Source organism: Amblyomma mixtum, chromosome 4, assembly GCF_055824585.1.
Source record: "Amblyomma mixtum isolate Tamu chromosome 4, ASM5582458v1, whole genome shotgun sequence".
Lineage (NCBI taxonomy): Eukaryota > Metazoa > Arthropoda > Arachnida > Ixodida > Ixodidae > Amblyomma > Amblyomma mixtum.
The window spans coordinates 64,667,571-64,688,009 of record NC_143015.1 but is presented as its reverse complement, the minus strand read 5'-3'; the positions used below and the strand labels follow the sequence as shown (position 1 = coordinate 64,688,009).

Below are 20,439 nucleotides of genomic sequence, written 5' to 3'. Positions count from 1 at the left end.
CGAGCCGGGGTACCCGGGTTCGAACCCGACCGCAGTGGCTGCGTTTCGATGGAGGCGGAACGCAAGAGGTGCCCGTGTGCTGTGCGATGTCAGTGCACGTTAATCCCCAGGTGGTCGAAATTATTCCAGAGCCCTCCACTAAGACATTACTTTCTTCTTTCGGTCCCTCATGTATCCTTTTCCTTACGGTGCGGTTCAGGTGTCCAATGAGATATGTGAGACAGATACCGCGCCATTTCCTGTCCTCAAAAACCAATTTACCAATTTTTAATTTTCTCTATAGAGTCTCAAAAACGATTTTTCTTCGTTTTATCTTGCGCGGCACAAAAGCACTGCACCTCCTCCATATTCTTGAACACTTTCACGACAAACTGGTGCAAGTTATTTTCGCGGCAACTTTTACACTTCGATACGTAGAGCTGCGGCTGCCACACGCGCTACGCTCTATAACGTGAGCGCCTCGTAAATCTTTGTGTCAGTAACTCCATTTATGTAACAATGACTCAGTGGAAGTTTCCTTTCCTGGACGCCTACTGATGAGCTCGTGCCGGCCATTTATAACTACCTCTTAGGTCTGAGCGATGACGCGAGAAAGGAAACCTCTTGAAATATTAGGCCCGAAGGCATACTGAGGTCCCCCAGAAACAGGCAGAGAGTGTTGATTAGTGGGCTCCAAGAGCGAAGACTCAGTTCCTAAACTCACCACATTGCCTGCTGAGGTGAAGGAGATTTCGCCTGAAAAATACAATGACCGGGGTGTCGCAGCCGAGGAGATTGCCACCATGGTCTAAAATGGAAGATCTACCCCTTGGAGCCATACAAATTTCGGTTATTGTAAGTAGAGCTGCCTTCTCTTTCGGAAGCGCTTCGGTAGTTGTGGAAGAAGGCCCATACGCTAGGTTGTACAACATTAGAAAACAGCTAAGAAGGAAGGCACTGGCAGCAGCTCCGGGAACTACTAAAAGAAATAACTCGCAATAGATTTTCCTCATTCTATAGCAGTGGATGGCGGTGTTATGCCCTTACAAAAATTTTTTAGATAGTGTATACGTTGTCCATAGACTTCTGTCTTTAGAGTCTATAGACCCTGTATGGACAAATCATAGAGTACAGTCTATGGACAATATAAATGCAATAGACAGTATATAGATTTACGGCCATACACTTTTAGTAGACTTTTCTCTGTGGACAGTCTATAGACTATGAATGGACACAAAGACATATCGATAGGAAGGCAGTAGAGTCTATAAGAAGTCTATAGACCATTTTTAAAAGTGTAGTGAGCTTCTCGTAAAGCCTGTCCCCAAACAACTGAAGAGAAAAAAAAAATAAAAGTAAAATTCCTTAATTACACCCTCCGCGTCTTTAGTGCCGTAATGGGCACGATTAGCAAGATACAAATACAGGCTTTCCTGCTGGAGAAAAAGAGTGGCTGTGACTGTTCACATTTCGGCATCTCTATTATTCTTCAGTGTTCTGTCTTATGAAAAAGAGAGCCCACTTAATATTACGATTGTGAAATTCCTGTCTCTATGATACGGCAGTGAGAAAAATGAATCATTCTCTCGCATTAGTTCTGAACGGGGGTGCGATTCTCCTCGCTTTTTAACTGAACATTTGGAGAGGCGCTCGAAAATTAGCGAACTGCAAGCAATCATCGAAGTTAGTGCAGGTTAATGGTAAGTGGGCTAGAAGCTCGGGGATTTCAACTTACAAGAGCACTTTTCTGCTCTTGATTGTGTTCAGGTTGCTCGGTGGTAGCCCATTTATGAACACAAAAATTCATAAAGAAAATTGTTTGTTTATAGCGCTAAAGATACGATAGGTAGGCCTTTTCATTTATTATTGTGCGTTCGCAGAGAAAATTCAAGGTTTTAATGTTTTTCTTTTTCAGTAAGGAAGAAAAACCTTGCCGCGCTGCTCTAAAAAAATAAACAAAATTAGCACCTCTTCTAGCGGGTTTTTTTCATACAAATCGATGAAACAAGGGTGTTAATACAAAGTTTCGCGCTTAGTGATAACCGTCAAAGCAGCTTATAAACTCGAAGCATAGGGAGGAGCCCGAGTTCTGAGGTCTTGTCGAAGTCTTCTAGCCCGGATAACTTGCGTCGACACCTTCTTGTCCGTCCTTCCACTTTTAACCACAGTATCTTAAGATCATCGCTCTCTGTTGTTGCCGTTGTTTGTCTTTTGGTTTGGAGTAGATCGTACACATGAAGTGCATTAAACGAGCAGCGAAGAATTCGGTGCGGAAACTTAGTTGTGCATTTGAAAAAGAAGCAAACAAAATTTATATAATTTCAAATAACATAAAAATGAAGATCAGCAAAACTGGAGGAGACACTACAGCTCTGCCTTAAGGGTACGACGCGATAGCGTAACGGGTTAATCTCCATATATGAAGAAGGTCATTCTGTACTTAATAGTCATAGATATCCCTGGGAGTACTCATACCTCTCCTGGTGCAGCGGAGTTGTGCAGTGGTTAAGCGATGCGCCACTGCCCTGCGATGACAGGTGCTCCCAGAGGTGGGCCTTGTGCACCCCAGGTTGCTCTTCAAGATCGATCAGTCATTAATTAACTGCCACCTGTCGCGGTGAGAACTTTGATCACAATCTGGTGGGCAGGTTGTGATGACAACCCAACGTTACATGACCTAGCTGGTCTACCTGCCTCCTAAGGTTGCTGGAAAGTTGTAGATCGTCTTTAAAAACCGCTAGCAGCGCTGCTTCCATCATGGTACAATTTATTTAGCTTTATTTATTGGCCTGCAAGGAAATCTACCACGTGACCAGCTGCCGGCTCACATCTATGCCCAAGTGTGGACGCAAATCCTCACTGGGGAAAGCACTCTAGAAAAAAAGAAAACGAATTTTGTTCTCTGAGATGAGTCTCGGAACGTTGAAGTTGCACCGTTGTCATGTGGAAGCTTTTTTCTTATTGTGCGAGTTATGGTTTAAGGTTGGTAAAAAACTACTTTCCGTAAACTGCACCTTGGTGCAAACATTTCAGTCAGCTGCTGTTCAAAGCGATCTACGTCTGCATTCAAGCTTAGATCATGAAGGCTCCTTCTGAACAGTTGGCTAATTAGGCTTAACTAATTAACTTTGAAGAACCAAATATACTGCAGGCTAGCCCACGCGACTCTGAACAAACGGGCTAGAACATTCCGTGTTTTTTAAAAGCTAGGCTACATTTATATTTTCTTGTGGTCCTGTATGTAGTCGCAGCCTGTATATGTTTTCTCTGTCTCGCATTTTTATTTTTTTTGGGAGCGATTTGACATACGTCAGGCCGATCATTGTATAAATTTTATCACACTTGCCACAGCCGCCAAAAGAACAGTCACAACCGCTAGCGTCATCCGTTAAAAACCAGTGCAATAAAGGTTGGTGCTCCACGAGTCTGCAGTGAAAGCACATTCTAATCTCAGTTTAATTGAAACACGTTAACAGAAACGATGGTACAGACAACTGAATTGAAATTTCTATTGCGAGGCTATAAAGCTGGTGCCTAGAAAGCGTTTTTTAAAGGCTGAATACTTTTTAGCGCAACACATTAAGGGGACAAGACAGGGGCTATCCTTCAAAAGCTTACCTTGAAAAATCAAAGCGCTAGTTTCGCCTCTGGAATATAAGTATTATATGTTTGGCCACAGGAAAAATTTCTCGAACTTTTGATATTAGAGTCTCACTAGTGAATATTTGACTTAAGTGAAGCCTAACATGAGGGAACAGACTTCCGGAAAAGCATTACCAAATGTGCTTTTTTACAGAAAAATCGGAAAAACTCTGTGATTTATCCCCAAAATATAGAGCCATTCAAACTCTTTTCCCTGCTCGTACAAGGAACGGTGACAAGCGCAAATCCATTGTGAGTATCTCTACAGTCTTTTTTTTTTCTTTTCGTAGCCGACGTACCACGACCTAGAACTAACCACTCTTCAGAATCTGCACAATGCATGTAAGGTCTTCACTTGGAGGCTCCTGTCAGTACCGCCATCTTGTAATGCCGTTAATTTTTTTTGGGGGAGCGAAAGCTCTACTTTCCGCACACCTCCCAAGGTCAGGTTTGGTGGACGTTTGACCTTGAACCGGCGGAGTGGAAGTGTGGCAAGTGACGTCACACCACGTGACTCGTAGTGGAGGCGCGCCGCTGCTGTACCACATGACTGGCGGAGGTGTAACAGCTGCTTCGTTGGAGCTCGGTCGCTCAGTCTTGCCATGAATGAGGCGCGCGCCGGACCGACTGCGGCGCCAAACCTTGCGTAACCATGCTTAACAGAGCTTTCGCTCGTATCATCAAGTTTAACAAGCGCTAAACCTCTGCTAGTTTTTTTTCGCTATGCTGTTCTGCACTATGCTTTCACGGTACTGTTCCTGCTTTTTTGTCGTTGCTTGGTTTTTCGCCGCTGTGCCCTGAAGGGTGCTGAACTTGCTGTTGGTTTGCTACAGTGCCGATTTATCTCATTGCCATAATTTGCCTGGTCAGCTTACGTGTTTTACTCCTCCTCTGCCACTTCGCCATGCTAGCGTTACAGCGGCTCTATAGATAAATCCCAGCGAACAGTCTATAGGCAATACAAATTCTATGGACAGTCTATAGACAATCTTTAGATTTACGACCACACGCTTTTAGTAGACCTTAATCTATAGACTGTGAATAGACAAAATATCCATAGGAAGGCAACAGAGTCTAGAAGAAGTCTCTGGATTGCCTATAGGCCACTTTTATGAGGGAGCGCCGCCGCTTGGGCGATACTTCGATGACGTGCTCAAATTTGTTGTAGTCATACGCAGCCGCTTGTCAAGAAGAATTCCTTGCCAACTTTTGAGGTCTTCGGCGGGTGGTGGTCTCTGGGGTCTCGGCAGCGCAGCAAATAAAGGACTTTGTGGAACTCTACCCTATCGAAGAACACAACTGAAAATTTTCTGTTGTCACAACAGATTTTCCTGTAGTATTTTGGCACCTGACAACATAGCTTCTTTATTAACAGCAGGGCTTTCTGCAGTATCGGGCAGCCTCCTGTCGTAACGACGGAGTCAGTTCTGTCGCAACAACAGGAAACTTCGAAATACTACAGAAAAATCTGTCGTAACGACAGGACGATGATGATGATGAAAACATTTATTGAAAGCCACAATGCCTTAGTTGAAGGGAAGGCTGATCGGGTCCCTAGTCCGGGACGCCTTTGGTAAAAGCCGCTGCCCGTGCTCTGGCGACGAGGGCTCGTGGTTCCTCGAGGTCCGAGCTGGACAGGGCCGCCTCCCAGCCCTCCCGCGTTGGCTGATTTAGGATGTCAATGCTGTCATTTTTCTGACAAGCCCATACCATATGGTACAGGTTTGCCTTCTGACCAAAAAATTTGCACTGTGCCGAAAAGGACTCGGGCTCAATGGCGTGAAGCGTAGTTGGATTATTGAAAGACATAGTTTGTAGCCTGCGAAGGTGACATTCCTCTGATTTACTGAGACCCTTAGCGGGCCTCGGGAGTGTCTGCATTTCAAGGCGCAAATGTTGTAATATTTCTGAACATGTTGTTAATGGAGAAGGGGAGCCTGAATCAGTAAGGGAAGAGGTAGAAGGATTCCGGGGAAGGACGACAAAAATTACCGAAGACACTTTGGAAATTCTAAAGTGTGCTTGGCGAAAGCCTTGTAGTCAACCCACTGCAGTTTCCCCGAACTGCTTGGCGCGGAATCACTGGGCCGCTTCGGAGCCACGCGTCTCACTCACTCGTCTGCACCGAGACGTCTGGTGAAGGAGCGGCGGTGCAGCTGCCACCCTCGACGCGCGCGCGCTCGTTCTGCCGCTACTGTGTGACGTCACGGTTGCTATGCACAGCTGCGCCCCCCACCGCCGCGCCGATTGCTAAGGAGGGGAGGAGGTTGCGCCGCTGCGCGGAAAAGAGGCCACAGCTGGCACGATTCCAGCGCACGGACGGACACCGCGATCATGAGCCATTAAAGGCTTTCGCCTTACAATTTCTGTTGTGCTTTCGGACCGGCTCTGTCGTATTTTTCGACTGGGTAGGGGTACCTAGGACCTGTGTTTGCGCGCTCACTGAGTTTTGTGGCCACCGCTCACTGGTGGTTGGTGGTGAGGTGGAAAGGACGGCTAGCCGGCAAAGCTGCGTGGCGAGAAGAGCACCGTGTTTTAATTCGGAAATAGATAAGTGAAAGTCATTCGCAAGAAACGATTAAATATATATTGAGCCGTTAGCGTAATTACAATCTTTATTCTAACTGTGCCATTGCACAAAAAAACGGTGTATCTGTGCTTAAAGAAACATGAGAAGTATAGCTAATAACAAAACGAAATGCACTAAAGTAATCAAGATGCTTGCTTCAATATTGAAGTGTAAGATGGGCACTGGGACGGTTAGAGGAGCAGGGCGCCGGTGGTAGACGCAGAGACACAGGCCTCGTAGACACACAGGTCGAACACCGAGAGCTCACACACAAAGCGATGGCAATGCCGCTCAACACAACGGTCAGAAGTTCGTCGTCGTCTTCGCCGGAACAAGAACTTCTTCGTCGTTACAACTGCCCCCCCCCCCCCCCCCCCCCCCCCCCCCTCCGGGAAGGAGAGGAGCCATCCTGGCGACTTACGGGGTGGGTGAGATGGCAGGGTCATAATACGGCTTTAGGCGCTGCACGTGAACAGTCTCGCGTCCGCGCCGGCGAAGATCAGAAGACGGCATCAGCGGTTCCACCACGTAATTAACAGGCGAGGTGCGCTCCACAACTCGGTAGGGGCCATGAAACTTCGCAAGAAGTTTCGAGGAGAGGCCTGGAGTACTGGATGGAACCCAGAGCCACACGAGGCTACCAGAAGAAAAGTGCGGGGACGTGTGTTGGCTGTCGTGGCGGGATTTCCGACGGTATTGGGCCTCAGTTGTGAGAGAACGGGCGATTTGGCGACACTCTTCTGCGTGTCGTGCAGCTTGCGAAATAGGAGTACACTCAGATGCGTCAGGCTGGTATGGGAGAATGGTATCGAGTGGAGCAGAAGGATGACGGCCGTAAAGAAGATAGAACAGAGAGAAGCCAGTAGTCGACTGCGTTGCGGTGTTGTAGGCGTACGTCACATACGGAAGGACGAGATCCCAGTTGGAATGGTCTGATGAGACGTATATAGAGAGCATATCGCCGAGGGTACGGTTAAATCTTTCTGTAAGGCCGTTAGTTTGCGGGTGATAGGCAGAGCTTGTTCGGTGAATGATGTTGCACTTGCGGAGCAAGGCTTGCACAACTTCCGATAAGAAAACGCGGCCTCTGTCACTCAGCAGTTCGCGCGGTGCGCCGTGGCGAAGAATGAACCGTCGCAAAATGAAGGAGGCGACGTCAGACGCTGAGGCGGATGGAAGGGCGGCGGTTTCTGCATACCTCGTCAAGTGGTCAACTGCGACGATAGCCCAACGGTTACCGGCTGCAGTGTAGGGAAGAGGTCCATACAAATCAATGCCTACGCGGTCGAATGGGCGCGGTGGGCAAGGTAGTGGCTGCAACTCGCCTGCAGAAGGGTGGGCAGGGCGCTTGCGACGTTGGCAGGGTAGGCATGAGCGGATGTGCTTAAGGATGAAGTTATACATTCCGCGCCAGTAGTAACGCAGCCGGATCCGATTGTATGTTTTGAATACTCCTGCGTGTCCGCATTGTGGGTCAGCGTGGAAATAATCACAGACTTGCGAGCGGAGGTGGCGAGGGACAACCAATAACCACTTGCGGCCATCTGCGCTGTAGTTGCGGCGGTAAAGGAGATTGTCACGAATGGCGAAGTGAGGAGCTTAAGTAAAACTCTAGTTTGGGCGAGTTGGTTCATGATGAAATAAAAACTGGTATGGCGCAAGAAACGGGGACACAGAAGGCACACAAAACACAGGACTGACGCCAGGAGCTTGGCGACGGAGAGCGCGTGATGGAGAAGCCGCCGTAGTGTTAGAGAGGAAATCAAGCAGAGACGCAATCCAAGGGTCCATGCGCTGCGCTGAAGGCATGTCGTTGATTTGAAGCAACGGAGGGGAGTCGTCGAGTGTTGAGAGGCCGGCGAGCTCAACCGGAAGTGGGCAGCGAGAAAGGGCGTCGGCATCTTGGTGCTTGCGTCCGGTGCGATAAACTACACGGGCATCGTATTCCTGCATACGAAGAGCCCATCTTGCGAGGCGGCCGGAGGGGTCTTTCAGGGAGGATAACCAGCAAAGCCCATGGTGGTCCGTCACGACATCAAAGGGACGACCATAGAGATAAGGGCGGAATTTGGTAAGAGCCCAAACGATAGCCAAACACTCTTTTTCCGTCACTGAGTAATTGGACTCTGCCTTCGTCAGGGTGCGGCTTGCATAGGCGACAACGTACTCATGAAAGCCAGGTTTGCGCTGCGCGAGTACAGCTCCGAGACCAACACCACTGGCGTCGGTGTGGACCTCGGTAGGGGCCGTCGGGTCGAAATGGCGCAGGATAGGTGGTGCGGTGAGGATGCGGCGTAAGGTATAAAACGCGTTGTCGCATGCGGGTGACCACTGTGAAAAGTCGGAGCTGCTGGATAGGAGTTGTGTTAAAGGGGCAGCAATCGATGCAAAGTTTCGGATAAATCTACGAAAGTAGGAACACAGGCCAAGGAAGCTGCGCAGTTCTTTGACAGATGTAGGCTTGGGAAAAGCAGCGACCGCTCGAAGTTTGCTGGGTCTGGAGAAACGCCTTCTTTCGAGACAACGTGCCCTAAGATAGTGAGTTTACGAGCGGCAAAACGGCATTTCTTCAAGTTTAGCTGCAAACCGGCGTCAGAAAGGCAGTTCAAGACGTGCCTCAGGCGATGAAGGTGGGTGTCAAAATCCGCAGAAAAGACGACGATGTCGTCGAGATAGCAGAGGCATACCTTCCATTTTAATCCCCGCAAAATGGTGTCCATCATCCTCTCAAATGTTGCAGGCGCATTACAAAGGCCGAATGGCATAACTGTAAATTCGTATAAGCCGTCGGGGGTTACAAAAGCGGTTTTGGGGCGATCGGCCGCTTCCATGGGGACCTGCCAGTATCCGGAACGAAGATCGAGGGAAGAAAATAGTTCGGCCCCTTGCAAACAGTCCAAAGCGTCATCGATGCGCGGAAGAGAAGATCAAAAATAGCTTGGAATAAACAAAAAGAAAGAGCATAGAAAAGCTGACCACACTTTTTGCGATTGCGGAAATGTAAATTTCAGTGGCAGCTAGGCAGGTGCGAAATGCCAATGCCAGTAGAAAGGATTTAATAGCTCTCTAAAACTACAGGCGCGTTGTTGGGCTCTCTCTGCTACTTTCGCATCACTGTCCCAGACTCCCAGCTGAGTTTTAATGAAATTCTCGTGACTTCACCAGTGACGTAGATCGATCCTTGATTGCATTTTGCCCAGTCTGAGTGGAGCGCTGTCAGGCATTATTTATGACGCCTCTCCAACCTGAACAATCATCACGAGTCGTTGTCAGGACGCTCTGCGTGACGTCACTCCATTCAAGAGGACTTGCTTTTTTTTTTACGCCTACACTGGTGCTGCATAAAGAGAAAACGTTTCTTAAAAGGCATCGTTGTAAAAAAATACAAGATTGATTGATTGAAAGTTCTTTGTGCTGAAGAGGAAGGCACAAGGCCGCTTAGGGGGGAAATAAAATGGGCATAGAACGTTGCCACATGCCGAGGTCCGAGTCGGCGTTCTGTTAAAGTGTAAGAAATGAAGCATTTTTTTTACTCGGCGCTAATGTAGCTCTCGCAGTGACGCGCTGACCAAATTGCCTTCTGGCCAATAAAAATAAGAGAATCGGGATACTTCAGTGAGATCGGGTTTGGTATAGCAAGGGAACAGCAGTTTGCAATTGGTAGCGAGGTGCTGGAAGTAGTAAGAGAAAATGTCTACTTAGGGCAGGTAGTGACCGGTGAACCGGATCATGAGAGGGAAATAACCAGAAGAATAAAAATGGGGTCGAGCGCATGAATGGTAGTTTACCAATATCCCTCAAGAGAAAAGTATACACTAACTGTATCTTACCGGTGTTCACCTGTGGGACAGAAACGTGTAGGCTAAAGAAAAGGGTTCAGCGTAAGTTAAGGACAACGCAGCGAGCTATGGAAAGGAAAATGATAGGTGTAACGTTAAGAGACCGGAAGCGGGCGGAGTGGGTGAGGGAGGCTACAAACGCGGGTTAATGACATCCTAGCAGAAATCAAGAGGAAGGAGTGGGCTTGGGCAGGGCATGTAATGTGAAGGCAAGATAACCGCTGGTCCTTAGGGTAACTGAGTGGATTCCAAGAGAAGGCAAGCGTAGCAAGGGGCGGCAGAAAGATAGGTGGGCCGATGAGATAAAGAAATTTGCGGGGATACGGTGGCCACAACTGGCAAAGGACAGGGTTAGTTGGAGAGACGAGGGAGAGGCCTTTGCTCTGCAGTGGGCGTAGTCAGGGTGATAATGATGATTTATTTTATTCAACCTGAAGGTCCGTAACTGGGAATTACATAGGGGGATAGAAAGTTTCAAAGAAAGCCGCAGTTAATAACAAATGATAGAAAAGGTAGAGTAGGCAAAGCTGAGATAACATTTGAACAGAAGAGGAGAATAAAAAACTGCAAACACGTTGGTGCACAATACAAGCTCAGGCATTTTTCAGCATAGCACAAGGAATAACAGAACATAAGCAAAGCAAAAAGGTACTGGCAAAAATGCAGCGGCATTCATAACATGAATGAAGGCGCATTTTCCGTGTTCAAAAATCTTAGTAAAGCTGTTTGAAAAGACGATTCGGTATGGCTGACGATGCTGGATGGCAATGCGTTCCATTAGTTTATTGCCAATACATGGTATACAGTCAGCAAGATAATTTTAATTAAGGCAAGAAAGAAATCATTGTACAGCATTAGGCGAAAATGCATTAGCAGGAAGAGTGAAGATTGAGTCTTCACGAGTGGATTGTATGGTTTCATTATATTTTTCTCTTTCTTCAAGTGTGCAATAATTCTCATTGTATATATCCTGCAACTCCTGCCTTTGCTCAGGCTGACAGTATGAATAAATAAAAATAAAAAGTTAATGAAAATAGACATAAGAAAATTACTGCCCAGAAAAATTAGAAGACAGCAGAAAGAAAACTTTGATAAGGCAATTGGAAGAAAAAAATTAGTAGAGGAAAGGCGAAGCAGAATACGAGGTCTGTTAGAAAAGTATCCGACCTTTGGGCGAAGAAAACAAACTGGCACAACTGGAGCGTTGGAAACCTAATAATCTTCAAAGTGGTCTCCTTGGGACTCTACACACTTCTTCCAGTGGTGCTGCCATTGTTGGAAGTATTCCGAAAAGGGCCCTTTCGGAATGTGGTTTAGCTGATCAGCTGTCGTTGCAGCCATAATGTCCTCTCTTCTCTGAAATCGCGCTCCTTTCAATGGCCTCTCGATGTTGGGAAACAGCCAGAAGTCGTAGGGGGCCATATCAGGAGATTAGGGAGTCTGCTGAACTACAGGAGTCTGGTTTTTCGCCAAAAAAGTCTGAATCAAGTGCGAGGAATGTGCAGGAGCATTGTCGTGATGGATGCGCCAATTTCCTGATGACATCAACTCCGGTCTCTTGCGCCGCACAGCACCACGTAGGCGACGGAGGACATCCCTGTAGTACTCTTTGGTCATTGTTTGACCCTGTGGGGTGAGTACTCGTGGTGTGCCGCCCAAAAAGAGTCAAAGAAAGCAGTCAGCCTGACTTTGACATTGCTGCGCACTTGGCAGGCCTTCTGTGGTCTTGGTGGCGTGGAATGCTTCCACTGTGATGACTGGGATTTAGTTTCCGGGTCGTACCCGCACACACAAGACTCGTCAACAGTGATTATGGTGTTGATGAAGTCGGGGTCACTGTTTGTGGAATTCAGAATTTCCTGGGAGACTTCAACACGAAGCTGCTTTTGCTCCACCGTGAGCAGCTTCGGCACGAATTTCACCGCAACTCTCGCCATGGCCAAATCTTCGGTGATAATGGAATGTGCAGCAAAATTGCTGATGTCCACCTCTTCCGCAATTTCTCGTATAGTCACACGACGGTCCCGCATCACCACAGCGTTCACTTCGGATATGGCCTGGTCATTTCGGCATGTTGATGGCCGACCGGGGCGTGGCTCGTTCTCCACTGATGTGCGGCCGACTTTAAACCAATTGTACCACTGCTTAATCTGCGTGCTGCTCATAGCATCCTCACCGAAGGCCGTCTGAATATTCCTAATGGTTTCCACTTGGCTGTCGCACAGTTTCTGGCAAAATTTGAAGCAGTAGCGCTGCTCCTGTAGCTCCGCGATTCTCATTGCAATAAAAAACCGACGTGAGCACTGCACACTGTCTCACTCAAACGCTGCGTCCCAGTGATTGACGCTATCGGCAGGCGGGAAAAAATTCGTGTATGCGCACGAAGGTTCAAGGTCGGCTTATGGAAGCGCGCTTGTTTCGTATCCATCAGGTGTTCGCAAAAAAAAAAAAATAAAGTCGGATACTTTTCTAACAGACCTCGTAAAAGAAATTTCCAGGGGGTAAATTCTAGGCGGCTAGTAGCAACCAATAGGATCTGATCCAATGATCACTTGAGAGAAGACAGCGAACAAAGGCAGTGTCAACTGTGACGTCCCACAGGTGCGTTATTTGCGAAGCTATCAATAAAGTGAGAAGAAAGAACCTCTCATGCGGTTGAACGGTATGTGCCTGCAGAATATTAGCTCGGATTACCGTCATTTTTTTCTTTGAAATTCTTCGTGTAGTTTTCAACCATGCGTAGGCCACTGCTCATCAGTTACGAAAAGTGATTTTTATTATTACTGTACTCAGAGCAGCAAATATCACTCCTCAAACCGGCTACGCAGGTACCACTTGGACTTCGTTCATGATTCACAGAAGTACGTAAGAATGCGAATCCAAGGAAGCAACTTCTTCGCTTCGATCGGAAGCATGACAACGGATGTCGCTGATGACATTAGAAAGGAGCAGCGTCCCTTGAACTTTAATGCAAGCAGAGAATGGAGCATTATCTTCCACGTGGATAGATCAATAAATGAAATCGAGGTAAGAATTCTTGTCTATTCTTTCAGGTGCTTTGTGTCACTAATAAACAAATTGAGGGGGCAATAGCTGTCTTGTTTTACCGCAGTTCTCCTCAAGTAGGCGCCATCTCGCTGGCCGCGTTGCAAAAGCGAGCTATGACTACTGTTCTCGCCTGATAGTTATTCCTTCTCCTTTGGCTGTTCGCTCCGTGCTTGGTATTTCATTTGCCAGTAAAGACACCATATACGTGTTAACGAATGTCTGGCAGTTTCCTTCATCTTTACTGTTTCTCGCTGCGACCGCTGTGATGCGCTTGTTGATGGTCGTGGTGAAAAACATTTATAAACCATTAAATAATTACATAAAGGTGATTGTGGTAGGGCCCTACTGGCCCTGTCCCCTCACAATACTACGTGTAGCCCCTATTCCGAGGCCCCATAGGGAAGCAACGCCGCCAGCGTCCGTTGAACCAAGGCCTTTTGGGTCTTGAGGTCTTGACAGCCGAGCAGGGCCGCTTCCCAGTCCTCTTCTCACTCCTTTTTGCGGGACAAATATAAACAAATATCATCAATTCACAAAGGAGGACAAACGGGAGACTTTGCAGCTACAAAAAAGTTTCCGGAAGCCTTTTTCGTCCACAAGGAAGCATGCAATAAGGTATCAAAGGAAATTGCAAAGTATAAAAAAGCCGGCCTGAAAATCTGCTTGCAGAATATTTCTCTGCTTTTTTTTTGCCTTGCTTATTTTTAGACGGATACTAGCCTGTTACTTTTTCTCGCCTTTTCTCCAGCGAGATAACTAAGCGTCCCTCGAAGAGCAGAGGAGTAGCTGAGCTATTTAAGGTATTTATCTATGCTCTATGAACTTATTCGTAATTGCAAACAAGCTTGAGCTTATAGTATAACGTCTGGTCGGTTGCTGTTCTTGCAAAACACATGCATAATGCAGTTTCTTTTTCTTTCAGTGTCTCTTCAACGATCAGGAGGTTTTAAGAGAGGAGAATTACCCACTAAGCTGTGCGTATACACTACAATTTACATTATCCTTTTTACGAAAATGTTGACCAATCTGGTGCGCCTTGCATGTAGAACATGGTGTTGGCTGCTTCGTGACTGCACCCGGTGCGTCTGTTATTTAATTGTTGCTTGAGGAAGACAATGTAAAACAAACAAGCTCGCCCATCAAGAGTAATCTTACAAGGTTCGTTGTAGTGCCGCTTACGGCACTCTCAGCGTTTAAGAACGGCTCAGCAATGGTGGCGATACGTCTACCCATCGTGGATTGCTGATGAGCTTCACCCACGGCCGCCGTAAAAGTCGAGCTGCGGGTCTTCACAGACGACTCTGATCGGCCAGTGCCGAATAGAGCAGCGCATTCCACACACAAACGTGCGTAGAAGCGTGCTTGGAAAAAAGCACGCTGTCAGAGAGAAACCAACTAAGGGGCATTGCAACTCGCTTGGTAGTATCAGGATTTTTTTTTTTCGTGGCGCCTAGTTAAATTGACTTTTGAGGAAAGACCAATTTAACTAGGCGCCGCGAGTAGTTATTTCGTAATTTTGGATTAATCAAAGCTTTTTCGAAATTTTGCCTTCAGGGGCGAAGTGCTCTTTGTAAAATTAACAGATCAGTAATAAAAAGAGGCGAGATGAGCTGTTGGAAAAACGAATCCGTTTGCCTGGTTCATTTTTTGCCAGCTTTAAATAAAGCTTGCGATACACCAACGCTCGTACATGACAGCATTGATATTTTGCCATTACTAGAAACATGTGCGCGCCGGGCAGTGACATAATAAGAGCTTTTGCCTTTCGCGGACGCGTCAGCAGTCAGAGGTGCAAATGTCGAAACCAGCGTTAACGTGAAGGTCCATGGGGAAATTGCTTAGCTTAAGAAATGAAAGGATTTATAGCGTTCATAGAACGGCCGGGATACAGCAGCGAGAAATTTGGACGGGAAAACTATGTGAAGCCCTATATCTATGGCTCTTAAAGGCTCACGAATGCATTGCGTAAAGAAGACCACAACCCCCTTTCTTTATTAAAGCTTAAAATTGTAAGCCTTCCTTCACACTACGGTCCCGTTGCAAGAAAGCTGACGAACTTTTCTTTGCAACTGTTTGTAAATACAAAGACGCGCACTGAAGGCATGCAAGTCTTACGACCTCACGTCCATTCTGATTACAGCGAATATTAAGCTAGGCGCGAAGCACGGCCTATGTGCAAGGTGCGGTTACCTGATCACGGGAAAGAGATTTAGATGTCACGTGATCAGATGTTAGTGCACCCCCAATATGAAGACAACAACGGTAGCATCGGCCACGAGCAGGTGATGGTCACTGAGGGTGTAACCAAAGCTAGGTGCGGCATTTTGGGGACATCTTATAGAGACAGCGGACTCTGTAAAGTACAGGACAACACAGTGCTGTGTTGTCTGACCTTTTTTTTTGTTTGGCATATTTCGAAATGTTCCAACGATATCATGTTACCCGTCTGTTCGCCATCTAAACTCAGGTCTCCGTCCTAACTGAATAGCGCCGTTCAACCGTGAAAATAAATATACTTGGCAGACAAACGTTATCCGGGCTAAGAGCGATTCGGAAGCCTACCGAAAGTAACCTGAGGGACGAATACTTAGATTACTTCGACTTGGATGATGTAACCTCATGGGAAGCGCCGTCACCAGTGCGCTTCTTTGAACGACGCATTGTTCACGCCAAAGCAAGGAATTCTAATTAATTACTGATTTTTGAGGGAAGGAAATGGCGCAGTATCTGTCTCAAATATCTCGGTGGACACATGAACCGTAAGGGAAGGGAGGAAGGTGGGAGTGAGAGAAAAAAGAGAGAAAGAGATGCCTTAGTGGAGGGCTCCGTAATAATTTCGACCACTGGTGCCTCGTACATTCCGGTAGGACCAGTCCAGAGGGCACGCCGTATGGACGACACCTATGGGTGCTTAGGCCACCACTCTATCTTTATCGCCTTCTTGGAATCAAAATAGCATCTCATTTTTTCAATGAAAGATGAATTTTTTCTTTTCCAGAGATAGCGAAGGACCACAGGCTACGTATCATAGCCTGAATACCTTTGAGGTTTTTCTTTTGGGAGATAGAACTGCGTCTACAGTTTAGCCGCGGAAAATTTAATTATTTTGCTTTTGCAGATTTTCAAATCTGGGAGCATTTCAACATGGGCGTGCAGGTTGACGAACTACACATCACTTCCGGAATCCCAAATCCCGCCTACTATGATCGCACAGATCCGGTGGGTTTGATTTGTATGCATAGTTTCTTAAGTGCAATTAAAATTTCTACGAATTGGATGTGGTAGCCTACAGTTTGAAAATACATTAAGTGTGGCCGATACGGCATATGCATCTTCCTATTCTTTTGTTCTTGTAGACGGCGCTTGAAAGCATAAAGTTTGCTTATGTGCTGATTAAAAAATGGCAGGGGCTTAGCTCAGCTATGACAAGAAGTACGTAGCGAAAGCGAGTGAAACGGCGAGGCAAGCGGTGTGACGTCATACCAGATGGCGCGGTGAGCGCGCGACGTCCGCCAGCTGCGGCGGTTGCTAGACAACGGCTCAAGGTCGGTCTGTGCCTCCTCGGAGCACCGCCACAGCGAAATCGCAAATTCGTGGACAATGTACCTTTCGCTACAAAATTTAGTTTTCTATGCTGCTGTACAGCCGTGCGGAAGCTACTCGGGGTGCATACTGCACAAATTGGGCGGAGCCTCATTCAATCTGCATACTTTTGTGAAATTCTACGAATATATACATAGCAAAATTGGCAGCTTGCATAAACGAAAACCTAAATGACGTACAGTAATAAAACACTAAGCCTGATGCCCCTTTCTAAGTGCTACAATTTTCATCCCAATTTTTTATTATCCCAGCCGCTGACGCATATCGTAGCCTTCCTAGAAGTATTGTCATGGGTCGCTCAAAATACGCGGGTCGTGGGGACACTGGAGGACCAGGACCACAGGAGACCAGGCGCCAGAGACAGTCCAAGCGGTCGCGGCCGGGCTCACGAGCGATTCCCACCGAACCTCTTCCTCTTTGCCGTCGATCGGCTCCACGCTTGTTGAGGATGACGTTAAATGGAAAATCACAAATAACACACATGACAATATTACGTGTAAGAGAATTTTTCCATTTGTAACGACCTGTACGGAATCATATTTGCTAGTGTCTCGTGTATTCACTAAGCGCTAGCAAATATGATTCCAAACGCTTTCCAACTAGCCCAAGTTTCCGCCTTAAGTGATCTGTACGGTCATGCCTTCGAAGTAATATTGAACGTGGGTTTCGCTCCAGCCTATATCTTGCAATTATATTCACCCTTTTCATATTCAGGTGTTATATATAAAAGTGCCAGTTTGTGAAAGAAAACAGCGCTATACATATAACCTCGATATTTATTTTTCAGAAGCCATTTATACAAGCTTTCGTTCGAATGGAAGTTGGTGATGTCGCCACTATTTTTGGAGAGCACAAAGACAAGTCAGGGTGAGTATTAACCATGCTCTAATACCTCCCTGCCAGTTTATGATTTATGGGGGTTTAACGGCCCAAAGCGACTCAGGCTATGAAGGGTGCTGTAGTGGAGGGCTCCGGAAATTTCGACCCACCTCGGTTTCTTTAACGTGCATTGACATCGCACAGTACACGGGCCTCTAGAATTTCGCCTCCATCGAAACTCGACCGCCGCGGCCGGGGTCGAACCCGCGTCTTTCTTGTCAGCAGCCGAGCGCCACAACCACTGAGATACCGCGGCGACAGTGTGTGCTATGTTCTTATTGCGCTAGGCTATATACGGCGCCAACCATGTGCTTCATGCCTGCTGGTTATTTAAAGCAATGAGAATCCGACATCCTGCATGCTTACATTTCATGCTTACATCTGCCCTCGGTGACGCGAGAGGCTACATAGTTTTGAAGGAAGGGGAGTATTTGTGCCGTACTAAGTTGCGTCTCCAAATTGAAATTGTATTTTAAAGGCAGCAGGAAAAAATTCTCACGTGAAGTTGCTTATATGGGGAATCTTGTTACACCAGATGGGAGGAGGTGGAAGAGGAAAGGCAGGGAGATTAACCAGAAGAATAATCGGTCTGCTACCCTACAAGGGGGGAAAGGGGGTGAGGGGATAAAAAAATGAAAGAGAAAGGGGAGTAACAGGAAATTGAAGACACTCTAAAGATTCAGCGTTCGGTGAAGTCACAACCTATCGTGCAGGCCAGAAGTTAGCAGTGCCTTGGACGCCTTCACCGCCGACGAACGCCGCGGCCAGTGGCCGAGAATCTTCATTTCAGTCAGTGGGCGCGGATCTAGGCGGTACAGCGCACGGCTGAGGGATTGCCTTTCGCTGCTGTAGGCAGGGCAGTCACAAAGAATGTGGGTTATGGTCTCGTCATGCCCGCAGATGGAACATGCAGGACTATCAGCCATACCAATTAAGAAAGAGTAATGGTTGGTGAAAGCTACACCATTTTTTTTCTGTGGCGAACAGAATAGGACGTGCCGTATCGCGGAATGCAGCTTCTAAATGGACTCCAGAAAGGGAGGAAACTTTTTTGTGTGGGCTTTGTTCCACGAATGGTTAATTGTTTGTACAAACAACAATTCTTTGCCGAACTTCCCCTAGAATGCGTGTCATCAAAGTGACGATAAGTCTGAAAGGTAGAAGAGAGAATTTCCTTCGTCATAGACAACAGCGGTGGCCTAGTCGCGTGAGCATCCGCCTCGGATGCGGGAGGTGAGAGGTTCGATCCCCAGTGCCGCCGGGTACCCACCGGTGGTACAATGGGTACAAGCTTTCCCTGCCTGGTGCTCGGCTTCTTTAGGGTGAAATGCTTTGAAAATGGGTGTTTGACCCCACCTTGAGTAGAAGAAAATACCTTGTGCCATGGTGCTCTTTGGCCATGAAAATACATAAAAATATGGCCCTTGCGCCATAAAAATACATCATCATCCTTCATCATCATCTTCGTCATAGGATCACCAACATCGCCAGTACACCACCGTTTTTAAAGACGAACTTGTTTTTTCCTGCTACAGATAGCACAATACAGAGCTTTACAGAAAAAGTGATGTTCTTTGACCCGTGACTGTTTACCCTCACAGGATTCGGGTGCTCAACACCTCCGAAGAGACGATTCTTTCGGGCTGCCCTGCTGGAGAGATCACGATAGAGGTAGAACGAAATTCTCATGGATGCACCTTCTCTGTCCCGGAGCACGACAAGAGAGTGCACGTCAACAAAAACCATCTCATCTTGCATTACGATAGCTTCGTACCTCTGTTTGGCGATAACTTCGCTATCCGGAATGTCGCAGTAGTAAGTAAAAGTGGCCATTTATGCTGGCTTCTTCATGTATGCCAAAATTTTCTGGTGTCGTTGTACATTACCGCTGTCTTCAGGAATATCAGGGGCTGCACAGGACAGGGAGGACCAAACGTCACCAAGACGTACTAGCCAGGTCACCTGTGAGAAGAGTGCGAAGCTGTGCTGGTAGATTGGTTGCTCGAGACCAGACTAGCGGAGGGAGAGGTTGAGACGTGGTGGGCTGGCTTGCACGAAGGAATTAAGACTGTCTGTTTCCCAGTCCAATGTTATTGACAGTCTGAAGCCTCTCTTGGTTTTGAGAAAACTAAACGCGCGTAACTAGTTCACTATGGCTGTGGACACTTCAAGCGCGCCACGAACACAGACTAAAAGCTTGAGTTATGTGTCTTTCGTTTTCAGAAAACCGAGAGAGGTTTTAGACTGCAAATAAGATTAGACTGAGAACTAGAGAAAGAAAAACTTTATTATGAGAAATTCGGCGCACGCCTCGGGGTCCCTGCACGACCCCACTGCACTCAAGTGTTTATGTTCCTAAGGCCCATAACACTGGCGGCCCGGCCGTTGGTCGTAATCTGCACGGCCGTGTCCTCCGAGCGCAGCAGGGTCTCCCAGTCCTCAGACTGTCTTATTTGCTTCGCGCAAGCCGCCCAGGAGTAATTGTGTGTTTTAGTTGCTTGGCCATAATGTGTGGACGGAATACATATGCGCCGAGATCTTCGGTCGCGCGAAGTGGAGGTCTTTATTACCGATAATGGAGCCCGTTGCAACGGTATACGCGGCGGGCTTTTGTGCCAGGAAATATGCCTTTATTAAAAGATTTCAATTCGAACGATCCTATCTACGCCAAGTAAGCGGTAATGTTTGGTCATTAGTAAGAATCGTTAATGACTATTTCATTGCAAAAAGAAAATTTTGAGATGGCCGCATTGTTGGGATTGTATGTTAAAGAAATTTGTGCCACGAAATTTCAAAACCACAAGGTATTTGTAGAAAATTTCTTGGGTATCTTAGCTCCAATAGCAAAAGCTGGCACACGGAAAGTCTGGAAGACCTGTC

General features: G+C 47.0%; 1 protein-coding gene across 1 annotated transcript; it reads left to right on the top strand.

The window, feature by feature from the left end:
* The first annotated feature begins 481 nt into the window (after window positions 1–481).
* Window positions 482–19,512, top strand: LOC149346631 (uncharacterized). The gene is made up of 7 exons (XM_089541404.1): window positions 482–834; window positions 3,776–3,873; window positions 12,858–13,056; window positions 14,000–14,051; window positions 16,196–16,296; window positions 17,468–17,547; window positions 19,161–19,512. The coding sequence occupies exons 1-7, from the start codon at window positions 748–750 to the stop codon at window positions 19,510–19,512; spliced, it is 969 nt and encodes a 322-aa protein (XP_089397530.1). The 5' UTR covers window positions 482–747.
* The last annotated feature ends 927 nt before the right edge of the window (window positions 19,513–20,439 follow it).